Source organism: Coturnix japonica, chromosome 5 (assembly GCF_054131305.1).
Source record: "Coturnix japonica strain WE chromosome 5, WE-NBRP24, whole genome shotgun sequence".
Taxonomy (NCBI): domain Eukaryota; kingdom Metazoa; phylum Chordata; class Aves; order Galliformes; family Phasianidae; genus Coturnix; species Coturnix japonica.
Window position 1 is genome coordinate 34620696 of NC_140667.1, and position 19555 is coordinate 34640250.

The following is a 19555-nucleotide window of genomic DNA, read 5'->3' on the forward strand; positions in this document are numbered from 1 at the left end:
TATCCAACTGTGGTATTAAATATGGCATTTTCATCCTATTGCAGTAAATTAAAAACATTCTTATAAGTTTATTACAACAGGAATTCGGTATCAATACTATATGCAGTCATTGATAAAGGTATTTCAAGGAGAAGGCTGAATAGCACAGCAGATGTAACCTCAATATTTTCACTAATTATAAAGAACCTCTTTGTGAGGCTGTGTGAATATGTAAGATGATCTCATCATTTCCTATTTACTCAATACTTACCTGAATAAGCAATATAGTGTAGCTTTTAAATGCATATGCACACGAGTAGAATGTCCTTTTGTAAGAGACTTTGCTAAAAGACTGCTTTTGATATACAATTTCTTCATCTCCTCTTCAAACTGAATTAAGCTACTTCCTTCTTCTAAAACACAACTCACTATTTAGAAGCTTTGGCTTTGATTTCTCAGAGCAGCCTCGCAGGAAGAAACCATGTTCTTTTTCTTTTTGTAACCATATTTCTGAAGACAAACTTGTACTGATTTATTTTGATTTCCTAACAGAAATAGGTTCCTGCAAAGAACACTGACTGTTTCTTCTTCTCCCTGCTCCTTCGCTACTCTGCTACAAGTATATTGCTGTGCACAAAGCTACCAAGGAAAACTGAAATCCCTCTATTGGGAATTGTGTACATAGCAGTATATTCATACTTTGAGGAACAAGTGAGATTTTTAATTTTGCTTTTAGCATTACATACTGTGCATTTCTTGCATGCTAACAGCTGAATTGAAGCTGAGTAAGTAATGTCTAAGCAAATTTTATACAAGGTAGCATCCACCATTTAAGAGAATATGTCACTTATATTAAAACATTGGCCCTCAGTAATTACCTTCAATTAAAAGATTTATATAGATATGTGCATATATATATATATATATGTTATTATAAATTATATGTTATCTTTTTCCTAATGTGTAGAATTTGTTTTATTCTCTTCTTCACAGTTAAACTCATTGTAAAGATTGTTTCTGACAGCTATTTAGCTGAGAAGTCAGCATTTGAAAGATTTATTTATATTTCCACACAACTTGGCTTGGTAACAAGGTCTTTTTTTCTCCTCTCTGTTATAAGTATGTAACTTCTATTAACATTTTGGAGACATGCATATATTGGCAGGAGAAACAAAGTCTATAAGAGAAGTCACCTTTTGTGCTACTCTTGCAAATAGGCTGATACACCCAATTCTGTGCAATCAAATCCAACTTCAGTCATCTGAAAAATCCCACTGATGTGGTCCCAACTCTTACTTTCCCACATACTGCTTTGTCTGCCGGGCTGGATTATCCATGTATATTTTTGCTAAATAGAAAACAATATTGCTAACAATTTTGGTAACAAACAGGAACGTAAAACTGTGTATTCCTCAGAGTACAAAATCACAGACCTGAATTCAGTAAGGGAATTGTCTTAAATACAGTCTGAGTAAGTTCAGAATGTGTTCCAAATATTACTACGTATGTTTTCTTAAATTTACACTAAACTGAAATGGGTTGTCTGTTGCTAGTAACAAAACATAATTTCACAAGCACAGTCCTAAGTTGGACCAACTCTTTACTTCATTTACTCACAAAGCCAGTAACTTTATTAATGGACTCCCCATACCTGTAAACTAAAGATCCTCAAAATGCAAGCAAGTTTCCTTAGTAACAACAGTTGTATGTTTTCTCGGAATTATCGTTTAGTTTCTAAGTTGCAGTTTGACAATGACAACAGTTAAAGAATACCATAAATTAGAAAAAATGTCAGATGTTTTTATTCTTTCTCTTGCATCACACTGAGAATTTTTTTTTCCAAGCTACAGTATGATCTTTCAGACCTCAGTTGAGACTATCCAGTGTACTCTCAAAGGATGTAAGAACCAGATTTAGCAGCACAGCACAGCTGGTCTGCCAGACAATCTCTTTACAGAGAGAATTTTTATATTGAATCGTGGGACTTCCTTCAGAGCATGGTCCACAAATCTCTCATATGAAACGTGCTTTAGACAGTTGCAGGGAGAAAAATTCTATGTATGTGGCAATATATCTGAGCTGACCAAATAGAGAGTGGGAATTTGCAGGTACATGAACTTCATGGAAAGCCTATTTTCAAGACAGTGTTTCAGATTTTCTTTGGGTGCACAGTAGTTTGAGAGCCTGAACCCTGGCTGTAGGTTTTTTTTGCATGCAACTCTGATACACTGAATTATTTCTTGAAAAAGCACATTTTCCATCAGAAATAGATTGTAAGGTTTTAATTTCCCCTCTTTCCATAGTTCTGAAATGAATGCTTATGACATAGACTTTTCCAGTAGTGCAACAACAAATGTAAGAGGTACTCAAGGAAGAAATGTCCAGAATGAAATGCACTGAAAGGACTAGAAAATCTGGGTCTTCATAGCTATCACTGTGCAGGATTACTGTGTCCTCTTCAGTCACTGGACAGCAACTCACCTTGACTTTCAAATATCCATTGTGGGCAATTGAGGATTCATCCTTTAATACTTGTATATCATGGTAAATTTGGGTAGAAATTGTTATGAAGAGGACAGCACAAATGACAGGTACATATGAAGGTAGAATTTACTAGTTACTGCATGTAACTGTAGGTGTTCAGCTTTCAGGAAAGGAAACAATATCACTCTAGACTTTCACGTATCTCAGTATTACTGTCAGCTGTAAATGAGAGCATTTTGAATGTTCTATTTTACTGAAATGGAAAATTCTACTGTAATCAAAACTCACAGCAGTTTCATTCCTTATTCTTCATAACTAATAAATTTGGACTAATTTATATGAGATTGTTTTCTAAAGTAGCATGCAACATTGGTTTGACAGAAATGCTGCGTAGTCAGTTGTAAATATTTTATCTTTATTCTGCTGTATAATGAAGTTTCAATGCCAGTGAATTATCATAGCAGGATATTTGGAGTTTGGAATACAAAAATAAAAATCTGGGAAAATTTTTGAATCTTTTTGTAGAAACAAACCTAGTTGAGTAGTGGCTGCTGCAAAACAGAAATACCTGGATCACAAATATTCGTTCATATTGCAGTTGAACCTGACATTGAACTTTTTACATGAACTTAGTCATTCAGTTGTTGACAAATCAGAGTAAGGGGGGACTCCAACATAGGAAAAAATCTGTGTATGTAGGGCTGACTCTGTAAATACCCTTTTTCCGTAGGTATCTGTTGTACAGGGATCTAGATATAGTGTCATGGTTTTATATATAGACATATAGATACATTGAAATATATAATTAGGGGTATAGACGTTTGGTTAACTTGAAAGCTCCAAAGTGTCATTTGTCACATTTATGGCACGAACTTTAACTGCCTTAAATACTTGCTCCTTTCCAAAGTGACTTTTTTCTTTTCCCTTTGCAAAAAATAAAAAAAAAAAAAATAAAAATGTACTTCATGAAACCATTGTATATGAAGCACTTATTAGCCGTAATTAAATGGACAATATGAATTTACTACGTCTTTAGGACTCTGGCTTGTTCTGGTTTAGAGCAAGATGATTAATGCAAATACATATTACTTGAGATAACCATTTAGCAGCTAATTTAGCCAAATTTATTACAGCAGTTAGAGGTTTTTCATTTTAGCAGACGGAGACAAGGACATGACAAAAGAGGAAGGTGTATACGAATGCACACTGCCCTCTAGTGCACAAAGCTTCACAGGATTAGTGAGAATTGCAGGCAAGGGCAAGCATCCTTGTAACAATAGTACCCAGATTTTGTGTGGTTTAGATTTTCTTTAAAACTATGAAGCATCCATCCTCTGAAACATTTGCATTTCATTCCGTCTTTCTGACACGGAGGCATCAGACACAAACCAAATCAATTTCAATTTGGCAATATTTTGGTTGAAGTGTTGCTTTAAACATCTGTATTTTTAAGCAAGCATTTTTTTATACTTTCTGCAAGCATATAATAACACCGTTTCACGTTACTGATTGCTTTTACTTGTTTCTCTGTTTCCTAGCATATTTCAAACATTGGAGAGAGCTGTCACTCCTTAGCTCTAGCCAAGTCATTCTGTGCTTCCCTTAGGCCTCTTTCTCAGTCTGCTGGTGGATTTACTTTGCTTGGGTAAAAGTAAATTCTCCCAAGACTTTCCCCCCACTGACCAGTGGAGATTTGGTTCATCTGAGAACTGTAAATTCTGTTTGACAAGATCAAAGAAACAGATGTGTAAGTTCAGTAGTTGGTATCGCCTGCAATAAGGAGAAATGATCAAAGCAGCAGGGGTAGAGTATCTTCCCAAACCTTTCAAATATCCAGAATCTCAAAAAGGTCTACCTAGGAGCTATGAATAAATCACATATAAATTTGCCTCTTTTTTTTTTTTTTCCTCCTTTTTCTTTCTTACAGTCTGACTCTGAGTGCATTGAAAATGTCCACACAGCAATAAGCATTCCGTGAACCAAAGAGATTTGTAGTTCTTTTCACTTTTCTTCTTCCACCACAGTTTCCAAAACCAGATTAAAACTATACTTTAAAAGCTTGTGAAGCATAGAAGTAGTTATACTGAGCATCAGATGCTGTTTGCCATTTCGTTAAACCTAAATGAAGTTGAGAATCTTTTGCTCATACATGTTAGATGTTGTACAATGAAGATCATTTTACTATAGTTCCAATATGCAATATATCTTGTTTCTATTCTATTTGTATTTTCCTCCAGTGTTGAATAAGGGTCAGTGTGTAACAAAATATTACCGCTGGATGCAGAAGAATGGAGGTTATATCTGGATACAGTCTAGTGCAACCATAGCTGTCAATGCCAAGAATGCAAGCGAGAAGAATATCATCTGGGTCAATTACCTTCTCAGGTACGTCTTCCAATCCCTTCTATCACTTGAATTGCTCTTTCTGTTTCTTAACTGGGCTTATGAGAATTTTAGGGAAAAACAATTGCTTGCTGTAGAGTGTTAATGAAAGCAACTTTTTCATATGGTCCACTATTTGGTTGAATATAATAAGACTCTGTCACATCTCAGTACACTGGAATATTTATGAATTATTATGCTGCTTTAGCATTCAAGTAAACCTTCCATCATTTTACTGCATGCCTTCACTATCCTGAAGTTTACCCAACCTGAGCTGAAATGTGGAAAATTCACACCAACTTGTAGTGGCTATATTATAAAATCTGATCTGAAGTGCTAGGTACTGGTTTATTTGGTTACTGAAGATGCATGGAAGCAAACTTCCTAGAATACTCAAAAAGAAAGGTGCCTCTGAAAGATATTCAGGTCTCACCTTGAGTAGTGGAATTTTCTCAGAAGAAAAGTCTTTAAATAATGTGTTACTCCTGTAACCATCTGATGGTATTCACTTTAAAAACTGCAAAATAGGATCTACAAACAAAAGTAGCTCTTAAGATTATTTGAAACCAAAACAGTGAAAGATTCTTCCTTGAGAAATTCAGTTTTACCAAGCACAAGTGTTTTCAGAGGACAGGTTTCTGAGCTCAAGGGAAGACCAGCAGCCAGTGAGAGACAGTAAATTATAAACCTGACCTTTCTCAACTGAAATACTTTTCAACAACACATTCTGTTCTGTAAGTGTTCAATAAGATTGGGAGATTTTCTGTTTCATTCCAGAGCAAACAAAACAAAATTTGAAACCTTGAGATTGTCATGAAATGCAATTGTCATTTTCTGACCTGTTCTCCTTTTAAATTGCTTGTCGTGGTTTGCTGCATTCCCTTTGATGCCATGAGAGCTCAAATTGAGCTCCAGGGGTTAGAGTGTGACTTATTATGCCAAGTCCAGCAAGCCTGTGCCTGCCTAAACTTGCATGTTGAATTACTTCTGATATTCCTATTGAGGAAGAGAGGGAAGCAACCCCCAGCAGGAGAGCACTGAGGGAGCCCATGGGAAAACTTCCATGGTGATGGAGTGTAAACTGACTGGGGTTAGTTGCTTATACCCAGCTATGATTAAGCATGGGTGTTTCCAAATATATCCTTATCCTTCAATGTTTGTCTTTTTTAAAACAAGTGGATGGTCATGTCCACAGAGTGAAGTGTTAGCTGAGCCTGCAAGAGAGAGGCAGAACACAGCATTTCAAGGGTTCAGCTTGGGCCTGCCAGTTCTGCACTGGAAGTACACCTTCAATGTCCCAATCCTAACAGGGCTTCAAACTGCCCAGAAATGTGCTCATTTTCTATCCAGAATATCAGGCCTAAGAAATATAAACAGTTACCTCTGCCCCATCTGCTGCTTTTCAGATGTAGGTGAGCCCAGTCCTTGAATGATCTACAAAATTATTTTCTCCAGCAACAGACTAAATCTAACAAAAAAGGGGAGAAGCACTGTGGTCTTACTCAAGGCTGCTTCCAAACTTGACTTTTCTGCTACATTCCCTTCACCGGTCTGCTAGAGAAAGATTAACTTCTTCACTGAATTTGTATTTTTAATTTAGATTTATCTTAGTACTGGAACCCACAAAGGGTCCAAACCATATTTTAATGACAGATCAAGGCATAATTAGGTATACTCTGAGCCAGAGTACAGGTCTGTATACATTTCCATGTATTAGAACGTACGATTCAGCCGTCTGTAAAAAGATAGACTAATTATAGCGACAGGGAGGATTAATGCTGTTCTTGTTCTAGCAACTTGTTATTCACAGCGTGAAAGCCCTCAAGCATCTTTTGCTTAGAAGGGGCAAATTTGGGGACTGCCCTGGGATGCAACAGAATAAAGTCACTTTGTCAGGACAAAACCATAAAGATGGTAATTGTATGAATGGCATTTCAGTGTGAGCTGTGTGAACTCTGAATTTTCACAGTACACTGTAATAGACTGAAAATGGGCACAGTGTCATTGTGATAGTGTGTCAGTCAACCCTAGCACTGCCTCACATTTTTCTACACAGGACTGCAGATTTTCTGCTCTATCACAGGGAAGGAATTTGAGTTGCTTAGAAATGTTCATCAATTCAAAAATGATTAAAGACTTTGTTTATTTTCAACATTCCAATGCCAGTTTGGTGCAACTCCTCTGTCTTTCACTGGTTTGGGAAAGGAACATATTTTGGTAGGTGCAAACCAGGAAAAAGCTTTGCATTTTCTTCTATTTCTCTGTTAGTGTAGCTTTACACTAACATTTTACATTGCAGTCATGTTCGTTGCTAACAAGACACAGGTGAGCACCACATGAGCAGCTGAAGATATGATTATAATGGGTGTGTTGACAGTTCTTTATCCCTAACATATGCATCTTAACATGCATATGTGCATCTGTCATAGAGTGGTTGCTTTCGGTTTCTTGGTGATGTGGATCCATGTGTGCAGTGTTTTATATATATATATACATATATATCATTTTTAGTTATTTCCTGGCCAAGCTCTTTTGAGTAGTGGTTGTTTCCTCTAGTCCTAGCTGATCACCTTCTTACTAACTTTTCGCATGATCTGTTTGTTGAGAAAAATCACTTGTTGAAATGGCTCTGGGAAGGTTGATATATTTTTACAGAGATAATTCTAATAGATTTTGGTGGTGGAAGAGAAACAGGCTGGAAAAGTTAAAGCATACTCCTTGCCTTTCAAAGCACAGTTAACTGGATGGAGTTAAAATACTAATATTCTATTGTTCAGTGATGACACAGTGTAGCTTTACTGTTAGATATCACACAAACCACTGTGTCCCACTTTAGTAAGAATACTTTCTTAGCTCTAAAAATTCACTAAAATGTAACAATTTTTATACCTGACCAATTTAAATATTTGACAGACTATTAAATATACCTTCATAAAATCCCTGCTGTTAAGCTCTAAGGAAATAAAAACATATGGTTTTGTGTTGGCTCTGCTATTCTTTCTATTTACATTCTCTGATATGAAAAGAGAAAAAAACATGCAACTACAAATTATCCAATTGTGTTTATATTTGCTGTCTCTTCTTCAGTAACCCAGAGTACAAGGACACTCCTATGGATATTGCACAACTTCCTCATCTGCCAGAGAAAACCTCAGAATCCTCAGAGACCTCTGACTCTGAGTCAGACTCAAAGGACAATTCAGGTAAGACACATGATGTATATCTTTCTTTACACTCACAAAAGATCCATGACATGAGAGCCACATGGTTGCCTTTCCAACAGCTTCTCAGTATTTCTCAAGGAGTGCTTTGTTACAACAATAAAAATACTGTGGAATTCAATTGAAGAAATCCAGGACAATCTTTTAATAACCTCAGCATTTCACAGTATCTCAGTTTCCTCAATATTTCTGTTAATTCTATGGATACGTAGAATTGTATATATTGCACTGAACAAAATATTTGGGTCTCCAGCTAAGCTTCATAGACAGGTGTTGTGCCTTATGAAAGACCATGGAATTTTAACTGTTAAATACAATTATAGTTTTTAAATTTCAAAAGCAGTCAAACTTTCTGAGCATAAATATCTACTATCAGTCTTCATGACCTTTTTTCTTCTATAAATGTTTTTTTTTTTATTATTCATCTCACTAGGGGGCAGCGAAGATTGCAAAGTTTTAGGGTCTTCTTGGGTTAAAATAATTACATTTTATTGGAGCGTATGGGTTCAAGCACTTTTTCCCATGCTCTTAAAGTCAAGGACTTAATTATGTTTTAAAAGCTAAATATAATAGTCAAACTCAATATATAAATTAGTCTTACAGATGGTCCATTACACAGATGGTTCACAGTGACTATACAGGCCCAGGTACAGAATAACTGGCTTTTAAAGGAAAATGGTTGTCCATGGCCCAAGAACTGAAGTTACTCAGCTGCAGCACATCTCTTGTAACATTAAGTAACAAACAAACAAAAAGAACCAAAATCATTGCTTCCTTTGTACTGTCTTGTTTCTAAATAGCCAAAGAACATAGATTTGGAGAAAAGTTTGCATTTCTCATGAGCACTCTAGGTTTGTCCAGGTGAGAAATAAACACACATTCATAACTCCTAAGGCTGACTCTAAGCGAGAGGGCATTCTCCAATGGTGCACAGATGCATACATCTCAGAAGATGTCTGCAGGCCTTGCTAGACAGCAAAGGAGAGGGCTGTTTCTTGCAAAAGAATTAAACAGAAATTGCAAGTGAACTGAGATCAGAGCACTGAATTGTATGCAGCCAACAAGTTCAGTTCAAGCTCTGATAAAATCCCAGGCAAATTTTGTAAAGATTTAGACTCCCTCACCATAAGCCCACACTTGACCAACTAGAAACCAGGTCTAGAAGATAGCATCTTTAAAAATTATAAGTGAAACTCAGACCCAGGTGGCTGCAGTTTGGATTGTTGTGGCTGTTCATTTGCTTCTGTGGGTTTTATTTTTCAAAATGAGAGGTCTCTCTGTTAATGACTCAAGCAGAAGTCTCTCCAAGCAACTTACTTGAAATTAATACAAAGTACTTTGCCCTGAATCCTCAGCTTCCCCATCAGGCATACCTGCTCCAGTATTTCTGGCACTGCTTGGTATTGACAAGGCTCCTGGAGCAACCAATCTGTAAAAGAAAGCTGCCCCTTCCCCTCTCCAACACAAATGTTCTGAAAGGGGTAGTACTTGGCCCTGATGAGTGAGAAAAGAAAAAAAAAATCTTTTATTTCCCAACAAAAGATTTCTGGCTGTTCTGTAAAAGACGGGGTCTCCTGAAGCCTTTCATGACCCTTTCAAACACAGCATGATAATGGGGAGTATTCATTCTCAAAGCTGGCTTGGCTGTCTGAGTCCAGTGGACTGGAGTGTTTATCTCATCCGTATTCGAATTAGGTAAAAAAAATCTAAAATACAATTGAAAGAATTCAGGCAAGAAGAGTGACAGCTTCTCAGTGCTGTAGCTGGGCTGCTTTCAATGGCCCTTAGATGATTTGGATCAATCAAGAATTTAATTTGCTGCCTGAAACTTTTTTTTCTGTTTTTTTTTTTTTTCCTTGTCCTTCAAGAGAATATGAAAAGACAGTCGAGCAACATAACAAAATTGTTTAAAGTGGCTTATTCATTCAGATTTATACACATATGACCTGCTTCTCCTCTCAATACTGGAGGAGAGCAGCAGAAATTCCACAGCAGTCAGAGACACCACACCTCTTCGAAAGCATTGAAGGTGAAGGAAAATGTGATGAGAGGACTAAGAATCCTCATTAGTTAATAGTGCTACATCTTGAGGCCTTCCCACTTGAGGTGAACACAGAAGTGAAAGAACAATAATCAGAGCATAATGGTCATAATGGGATTGTTCACCGACTTCTCTTCCTTCAGGTGAAACAGGACTCTTGTGCTCACTGTTGTCAAGACAGTGCTTACCAACAGAGCAGACAGATCTCCTCAACCAAGGTGCCTTAGTATATGTTCAAGGAAAATTCAGGCCAGACAGACAGCATAGGCCTTTAGTGCCCTGACAATCCAAAGTCAGAGAGATTAATGGTGATCAAAACTCTGTCAATACCATATTGCAAATAAACATGGCTCTACAGAAGAAAATGTCTCATTGGTAGGTAGAAATCTAGATTTGGGCTGTAGTATTATATTCCCATTGCTAATGATTTGTTTCACTTTCCTTTTGCTTCAGAGGACAATGAGAACTCGAAGTCAGATGAGAAAGGAAACCAGTCAGAAAACAGTGAAGACCCTGAATCTGACAGGAAAAAGTCAGGAAATCAGTCAGATAATGAAATGAACTGTAATGATGATGGGAACAGCTCCAGCAACCAGGACAGCAGGGACAGTGATGACAGCTTTGAGAATTCAGACTTCGAGAATCAGAAAGCTCCTGAGGACAGTTTTGGCACTCTTGGCTCTATGCAGATCAAGGTGGAGCGTTTTGTTGAGAGTGAGTCAGACTTGCGGTTGCAAAATTGTGAATCACTGACCTCAGACAGTGCCAAGGACTCAGACAGTGCAGGGGAAGTAAATGCCCAGTCTTCTAGCAAACATCAAAAGAGGAAGAAGAGAAGAAAAAAGCAAAAGGGAGGCAGCATGACCCGGAGAAGGTTGTCAAGCACCTCAAGCCCAAACGGACTTGACTCAGCTTTGGTGGACCAGCCCCAGCTGCTCTCGTCACCAAACAGTGCCTCAGTGCTCAAAATTAAAACAGAAATCTCAGAACCTATCAATTTTGATAATGATAGCAGTATTTGGAATTACCCCCCCAACAGGGAAATCTCAAGGAATGAATCACCCTACAGTATGACCAAGCCCCCCAGCTCCGAGCACTTCCCTTCCCCCCAAGCCAGCAGTAGTTTACATGTCTCCATTCCAGACTCTGTTCTCACCCCACCAGGGACAGAAAATACTGCCAGCCGCAAAACTCAGTTCAGCACCTCATCCAACTCGGCCTTGGCTCCTGTGTCCTCTGATCCTTTGTCACCCCCGCTTTCAGCATCTCCAAGGGATAAACACCCAGGTGGTCCCACAGCTTCCAACTCTTTGTTGTACACTGGTGATCTGGAAGCCCTTCAGAGGTTGCAAGCAGGCAATGTGGTGCTTCCTTTGGTTCACAGGGTAACAGGAACCCTTGCTGCAACAAGCACTGCTGCTCAGAGGGTCTACACCACTGGCACTATTCGGTATGCTCCAGCTGAAGTTACTTTAGCCATGCAGGGCAACCTCCTTCCCAACACCCATGCTGTTAACTTTGTTGATGTTAACAGCCCCAGCTTTGGGCTGGATCCTAAAACACCGATGGAAATGCTCTACCACCACGTTCACCGACTCAATATGTCGGGACCATTTGGAAGTGCTGTGAGCGGGGCCAGTCTTACCCAAATGCCTGCAGGGAATGTGTTCACGACTGCCGAAGGACTTTTTTCCACTCTTCCATTTCCTGTGTACAGCAATGGCATTCATACTACACAGACTCTGGAACGGAAAGAGGATTGAAATATGACCACATACTGTGTTCAGTGTTAAACTCTGAGGCATAGACTATGTTTTAATTTAGACCTTTAATTCTAGCACTTTGAATTCGAGCAGGTCAGTTTATTCTCTCAATATGACGGTCCCCATTTCATTCCCCTTCTCTTTAACTTGACTTATTCTTTAATGTAAAGATATTTTTTTATTTTTGCCTTCAGAGAGTTGAAGTACCAGTTGCCTGCCATTTTGTCTTCTTCTAAGATGTGTGTTTTTTCCTTTGCATCTTTATTAAGATGCCTTTAATGTGTATGCCTCTGCCATAGAATACTCAGTGTTGTGGTAAAGAGATTTTAAAGTGACAACCATTGGTTTTACTTCAAAACGATCTTGATATGATCAAGATTAAAAGAGACAAGCATAAACAATGTGCCCTGTTTGACTAAGTCAAATGAAAAGGGGTTTTTGTTCCTAATTCCTTTTAAATAGGGGATAGTATTTTAGAATTTTATGCAGAGTTTAATTCTCTTTTTATGGTTAAGATTTTCTTACTTGCACATAAAATAATTTGGGTTCTTAAAAAGTTAATTTCTGGCCTGTGACTAGAATGTTGAAAAGTTGGACTAAATGTTAATTACTGAAACTTTAACTTAATTTCTAAAACCATGGTGCTATCATTTATTAATCTGTAATGTCGTCATACAATTTGCAGCTTGTGGGCTGGGTTTTTTGAAAAGAATGTGTTCTGTACTGGTCTATAGTCGGGTGCTGCAGTCTCCTTGGTTAGTTAAGACAAAAGCCCTCATTAACATTTGCTGCAGGACTTAAATTTTTTTTTACCTCCAAACTAACAAGCATAGCCTCACATCAAATTTAAATGGGTCAGGAAGCCTTTTTCAGAAAGCGCTTAAAAACAAAAAACTCAATTTAATTGATGCAAGGAGCAGTTTCTTAGGTGCATATTGTTTTGCTTTGTTTTTTTCTCAGTGTAACTGAGGCTAATTCTACGTCAAATAACACTTCAGAGTAAAAACAAAAAACAAAAAACAAAAAAACAAAAAAAAACCCAAAAAAAAAACCAACAACAAAAAAAAAACAGAAGAACTATTTAACATTTTTTGTTTTTCATTTAATATTATAGAGGGAAGGTTGTAAATTTCTTTTTGTTCTTTGATTTGGGTATTTTTCGTTGCTTTTTCCTTATTTTTAGTGTTGAAACCAATATGTTATAAAACTAAAGAATGGGTTAATAAGCTTGAAATAGATAACTACAACTGAAAACTGCACATTAAGTAAAAGAGAAGAAATCTCCTATTTTGTCTTCATTGCCAGAAATCACAGTGTAGTGTCAAACACTCCAAATGACTGTCAAATATAAATTCTTCTTCCACTCCATCTTTGGCAGCTGTTTGTTAAGGCATCTAATAACAGATGTGAGAACTGTAATGTGTACAATGTGTAAGTGTCCTTGGCTGTCAGTCCCATTGCAGTTTCAATGTGTGTTACTATATGCAGTATATACTAAGCTAATGTAGTTGTTTTGTCCTTTGTCTTCTCTGTGCTTTATCTCTAGTCTGGAGTGGTAAAGTCCCATTCCTGCAGTCCTAGTGAACCAGTGATTCTTGGGGGTTAGTGGTTTTTGTGTGGTGGCCTTCCTCTGTAATGTCACCTTATGCTGCTTCCACTGTCTGTATACCCTTTAATTTCTGCAGTTGCTTTGCTGTTGTGTATTCTCCAACCTCTCTCCCCACCTCTTCTCCCCCCTCCCCTTCCCCGTTCCACGCTTCCCGTCTCTTTCTCTTCCTCTCTTGTTCTCTCTTCTTCGCTCTCAGAGAAAAGACTCTTAACTAGCTCAAGGTTAATGGAGCCATTTTTCCCATAGAGGAATTCTGGGTGTGACTTACTCTTCCAGTGTACCACACAATGCACTACAGAGTAATGCTCAGATTTATTAAGCAAATTGATGCCATATAGCCTCAGTTGTTAACATTCCCAGAGTCCCTTGTGCTCTAACCGTAAGCAGAGGGTGCATTTCTTTGGTTTTCTCCCAGGTAGGCTGAGGGAGCAATACATAGAGCAATCACTAGTGAGATAGGAAATCCTTTCAAAGGTCAACCAATGTCATTTAAAAAGGAAACAGCTTAGAATTGTCATATGTATTTGCTTATGTGTGCAATGCTAATATATTAACTCAGCTGTCCTTTGAATTTTTGATCACTCACTGTGTTGAGTCAATTCCTCCAATAGCTTTGAATTTGAGATGTCTGTCCAAGCCGCAGTGGAACGGTGGTGAAAGGGAATTGGACATCACAAATTTAATTAACGAGATTTTAAAGGTTAAATTTGAAGGATTTAAGTAGGACTAAAAAAGACAAGAAAGCTGATTGGGAAATTCAGAGTTTAATTTTGGATGCTCTACTCTAGCTATTGAACAATCAAAGGAGTGCACCTATCAGCTACAAAGAACAGCTAGACAGCTGTTGTTTTTTTGTTTTGTTTCGTTTTGTTTTTTATAAATGTTTCTGTGTTGTGTCAAAATGATTTCTGGTGATTTAAACTAACAGATAATCACAGCTGCTGTCTAAATCCATAGTGTTTAAAATTACAAAATGAAAAAAAACTTCATTACCTGTGAAGACTGTGTCTGTGTTTTTAACTATTTCTTGTACAAATATATGAAATCTTTTATGAGGAGACTGGTGCCAAGTAGCTGAATAATGGGGAAAGGGATTCTGTTCGTATAAATCTTAGCAGTGTTACCAACTCTACAATATTAAAAAAAAAAAAAAAAAATTAAAATGTTAAAAAGTGACAGCTATGGTACATTTATTTTGTGTTAAGCTAACCGAATCTAACTTCTCGAGTGCCTGGCTTATTTGAAACATTTTTTTCATTGATCATTGATAATGCTGCAAATCAGAAATGTACATACTTCATTTACAACAGGGTTCTTTTTATACTTTTGTAGATTCTCATACATGTCATACATGGTTGTCTTTATGTAACTTAATTTTTTTTCATCCCGCAGGTGCCATTTTCATAATAAACTTCTCTTGGATTTGTTACTATCTGGCATCATTTCTTTCACATATAACCATCCTGACTAATGAATGCTGGTAGTATTTGTTTAAGCAGGTATCTTTAAATTGTATTGTTTTAAAAAATATATATATTAATTGTATATATATATTTAAACAAAACTAAAAATGAAAGAGGATACAGCTAGATTTTATTAACTCTTCCAAACTGAAGAAAAGAAGCTGTCAAGATGTAGGTTAAGAATGCTAATCCAAATACTACAACAAACTTGCCACCATCCTAAAATCTCAGCTACCCCAACTCATTGTCATATTAAGCATTTTTATGCACATTATCAAAGCTAAATAATGGACCTGCAACATTAACCACTATAGACAGTGTGCATTTTTTCTTGATTAATGCACACTGGAAGAGGTCAGCTTTTGTACATTAATCATTTAAAATGCACTTTATATTTTCTTTTTTGTACTCTATGGTGTTACAGTGAAAATCTTCAATCAATCACATTATATCTTCTCTCTCTAGACTGCTGATTCTTTTAAATATGTACTTTCTTTCCCCAAACAGGCAACATGCAAGTTGTTGGTGTCCTGTGGCTAGGCTTTCTACCTTACAAACTGAGGACAGAAACATTTACTAATGCAGGAAAAAAAGACAAGACAAACTCAGAACCAAAGAGGGTGGGTGGGTTGGGGAATGTTAAATACAGTTTAGGATCAACCACTGTGTGTGGATCAAAAGAGTGAGCAACAATGTTGCTGTGCATAGTGCAGGGTTGGATGAACAAAGCTTTTCCAGATTCGGTATTTTTATTTGGTATTTTCATTTTATTTTGTTATTTATGAGTTCTTAGTTTGTACTTTAAGAACAAACAGCCACTTTGAAAAGTAAAGCATTGGGATTGTCATCCTGGACCAGATTTTGGTTGCCTTAACAGAATGGATTATAACTGCCTATAATCTGTTTCACTGTTTTCTAGTCACCTTTTCACAGCGTAATAAACACTCGGTGCAAGCAGGAGCATGTGTTCGCTCAAAAAAAAATGTATAAAACAGAGATGTATGAACAGCTGTAGTTCAGTGAGCCAGCCCAATAGCTTAATGCCTCAAACACAGGTCTTTGAGTTCCCAAGCAGCTCAGAATTTCACTTCCCAGGATCTCTCACTCAGCATCAAGCTTGATATGCCTCCAGCTCACAGGGAATGGAGAGCAGGGGTTAGCAGTGCTGCTTTCAGTTCTGCTCTTGCATGCCAGCTGGCAATGCATCTTGTTTGTGAGGTAGCTAAGGGTACCGATGCCAACAGAGAGGAAAACCGAATTTAAATGGAGATTGGAAGAATGATGAGAATAAAGGTTAAGGAAAGAATAACATGCCTGTTCCAAATAAGTGTTAACCAACATTAACCAAAGCCACTAATCCCAAAGGGGGGCTTGGGGGGCTTTTCTGAGCTGTTATAAAGGCTTTTTAAAACTCAGCTGTGCTGACCACACATTTTCAAGAGCACAGAGTTGACGGTATACATGAATGTAATGCTTGAGGCTTCCTAGTTGAACAAGAAGGTTTTTGCGTTAAAGAAAGCAACAGAATGACTGTTCTGTGGTTTCATTCTTGCATTGATATAACTCCAGGGAACAGGTTTGCGGCAACTTTTAGAAACAGAATGAACCATTTGAAAGGGTTGAACCCTTTGAAAAGGGATCTTGATACTTGGTCTAGTAATTTTTATTATAATATTTGGAGGAATAACATGCTGGAAGTTGGACAAACTGAGTCATAAAGCAATTGATCTCACTAACTGCTATCTCTGAACCACCTGTTTTGCAAGGTGAGATGTCCAGTACCTAAAAGCTACCTTAACTGTTACAAGGAGGAGAAAAAAAAAAAAAAAAAAAAGACAAAAAAAAAAACCAAGGAAAAAAAAAAAAACAGGAAAAAAAAAGAAGTGGGGGAGGCTCTTGAAGTACCATGACTCTAAAAAGTTACAGTGATGAAAGTTTTTTCAGCATTACTTAGATTACCAGTTCTGACAGCCTGCACTGGCACTGCTGCAAGGTAGTCATGTCACTGGAGTAACTGTGATGCCCCTGATAGCCCACTTTTTTTTGTTATGACGCTCAGAAGTGCATTAGTTTTAATGCATCTGTGATTTCAGAGCAATCTGCATAGTATTTTTCATTCTTCCCTTTTTATTTCTTTATTTTTATTTTAGGGCTGGGGGAGGTGGGTGGAAAGGCTGTATGTGCACTGTCAGCTACCTTAATGAACTGTCATCTATCCTGCAAGCTCACTGTGGAGCCCACAGAAGTGTGAACAAATGGGATGTCACCAGAGCCACAGATTCTCAGGTAAGATCAAACCATTTATAAAACATGTGCATGCATTCACATAGAGACACGATCCACTAACTCTGAAAGCCAGCTGGGCTTTCAAAATGGACACAGTAATATATCTAAATACATGTGAATAAGAAAGGTCCTTTCTCCTTCTCTGTTTATTCTTCATCTGTTTATCAGAAAAAGTGACCAGTGAAAGCTGTGATTCTCCCTCTCAGCCCAAGTAGTTTCTACACAGCGTACAGCCAACTATATTTACTGTCTTAAATAAGACCCCAGCTTTATCAGCTTTGAAATAACCAAATTGCTCTCAAGACCCATTTTTCATCAACCATTTCCATTCCCATACAACTCTTTGTTTCAGTAAATCCACTGGGATCTTCCTGAAAGCAACAGAACTTGAGATAAGTACAGATTGCAGAGTTCTGCCTTTAAATGAACAAAATTATGATGGGTATTCTCCACCACAGTTTTGTTTGGACTACTAAATTCAACAGGGAGAGAGAGAAAGTAAAACTGGAGGTTTATGACCCAGGTACAAAGTCATGCAAACACAGTAAATAATTATGAGTTTGATTACACTGATAGGAAGTTAAAATCTTTTCCATCTTGAGGAGATTGTGCAGCCAAATTAAACACTGAAAAAAAGGATCTTTTGATAGATATCAGTGCCCAACAAAGGCTTATGGGAAGTCAGTGGGAGAAGGTTTGCATTGCTTTGCAGCTAGCAGAGATGGCTCATTTCTTTGTCTCTAATTACTTTTCATTGACTCTAGAGACAAGGCAAGTATTGATATTACCTTTTCCATTACAAGCTTTCCTCGGGAAAAGGACCCCTGTCTTCATTGGACATAAAAAAGGAACATAATATTTTCTTGCAAAAGGAAGGGAATCAAGTTTTCCTCTTGTTTTAAAAGCATTCACAGATTTATAGCGGAAATGACAGGAACAGGATGTATTAACCGTATGACCCCAGCAGAATGAGTCTACAGCCTTGAGTGATTTAGAAGTTTATCGGTGTCCTCTGAATAGACACAATGGGTCAAGCCTTGGTCCTGTTCAAATCAATAAGACCTCAACTAATGACTTTAATGGCTTTGGGAGAAGTACTAAGGTTTTGAGCCAATATTCATAATCAAATAACTAAGCGCAGTCTATAGCACAAATGATAGATAAATGAGTCTGGCTAATTGGTACAATGTATCAGGTTTCCTTTCTAATCCTATACCACACCAAGCACATGCTAACAGGACAGCTGTTTTTTGTTTAATTAAAAAGCATTTCCAAGACTTTCTGAACTGCATGGCCTGATCCTTCCAGACGTTCCTGCTTAAAAGAAATGGGAAGCGAGGGAAAAGCACAAGTAGAGCTTAGTCATTCCTTTCTTGCTCATACTTTGTGGAAGTAAGTCTTTAATAAGAAAGAAAAGGGTTCTGGAGCAGAAAATCTGGTGGATGTTAAAGCTATTTTCTTGAACTACCAGCAGCGCAAACCTCAGTGACAACCCCTTTGGAGTATCATCCAATATGATACTTCATACAGAAGTGAGTATTCACTGAAACGAATTTCTGTTCAAGGCTGTGAATCTCTGAGTCCTCTTAGCACTCTTTGCTGTCTCTTCTGTACTGCAGTTAAAATTTAATTTTTTTCTTGTAGCCAATTTTCTGCTTTAACACAGCATGCAAGATAGCATCTTGCAGGATAGTGACAAAGGCTAATTTTAATGCAGGAAGTAGAGTCTCCTTAGTTTATAGAAAATTGAAAGAAATAGGATTCTCCAAAAATGTACTTGGAGATGAAAAATACACCCTAGATTCTGTGATTTGTTCCCATAGCAAAGACCCAAGGATCTTGGACACTGCACAGTAAGATCAGTTTCTGAAAATACACTTAGTGCTCATTGGCACCAGGAGCAAACTGACTTTTGTTCTCTTTCCTACTTAAAGGGTAAGTTCCCAGGTCTCTCTCTCTCTCTGCTTTTGCCTCTAATGCAGGGCCTGCAGCCAGTGGGCCCATCTTTTCCCCCTTTTGGTTCTTAATAATTTTCTTCACTGAGTACTACTCAAATTCCCAGTTACACATTGATGTGACTGTTTGCTTCCCATGAAGCTACACGTCATGCTTTTAGGTTACCTGGCTGGCATCATTTTTCTCTTTTTCCCACCACCATTGCTTCTGATTTTGCCCATCCTTTGTTAGCTTCACTATGTCTTCAAGAACACACCCCTCAGTGCACAGCACTTCCCTAGTGCAATCTATAACCATTACTGCCACTCCCTGGCCCTTGTTATCAAGCCAATTTTATATCCAATCAAGTATTGTACCATCAGTCCCATACT

At 37.6% G+C, this 19555-nt stretch overlaps 1 protein-coding gene across 8 annotated transcripts in view; it reads left to right on the plus strand.

Annotated features, from left to right (window-relative positions):
* Positions 1–14908, plus strand: part of NPAS3 (neuronal PAS domain protein 3) — a 575240-nt gene extending 560332 nt beyond the window's left edge. For all 8 annotated transcript variants that reach the window (XM_085549109.1, XM_085549110.1, XM_015865010.2 and 5 more), the window contains 3 exons: positions 4701–4848; positions 7933–8048; positions 10561–14908. In XM_085549109.1, the coding sequence (XP_085405235.1) occupies positions 4701–4848; positions 7933–8048; positions 10561–11870 (1574 nt within the window). In that variant the 3' untranslated portion in view covers positions 11871–14908. The remainder of the gene's footprint in view (positions 1–4700; positions 4849–7932; positions 8049–10560) is intronic.
* The last annotated feature ends 4647 nt before the right edge of the window (positions 14909–19555 follow it).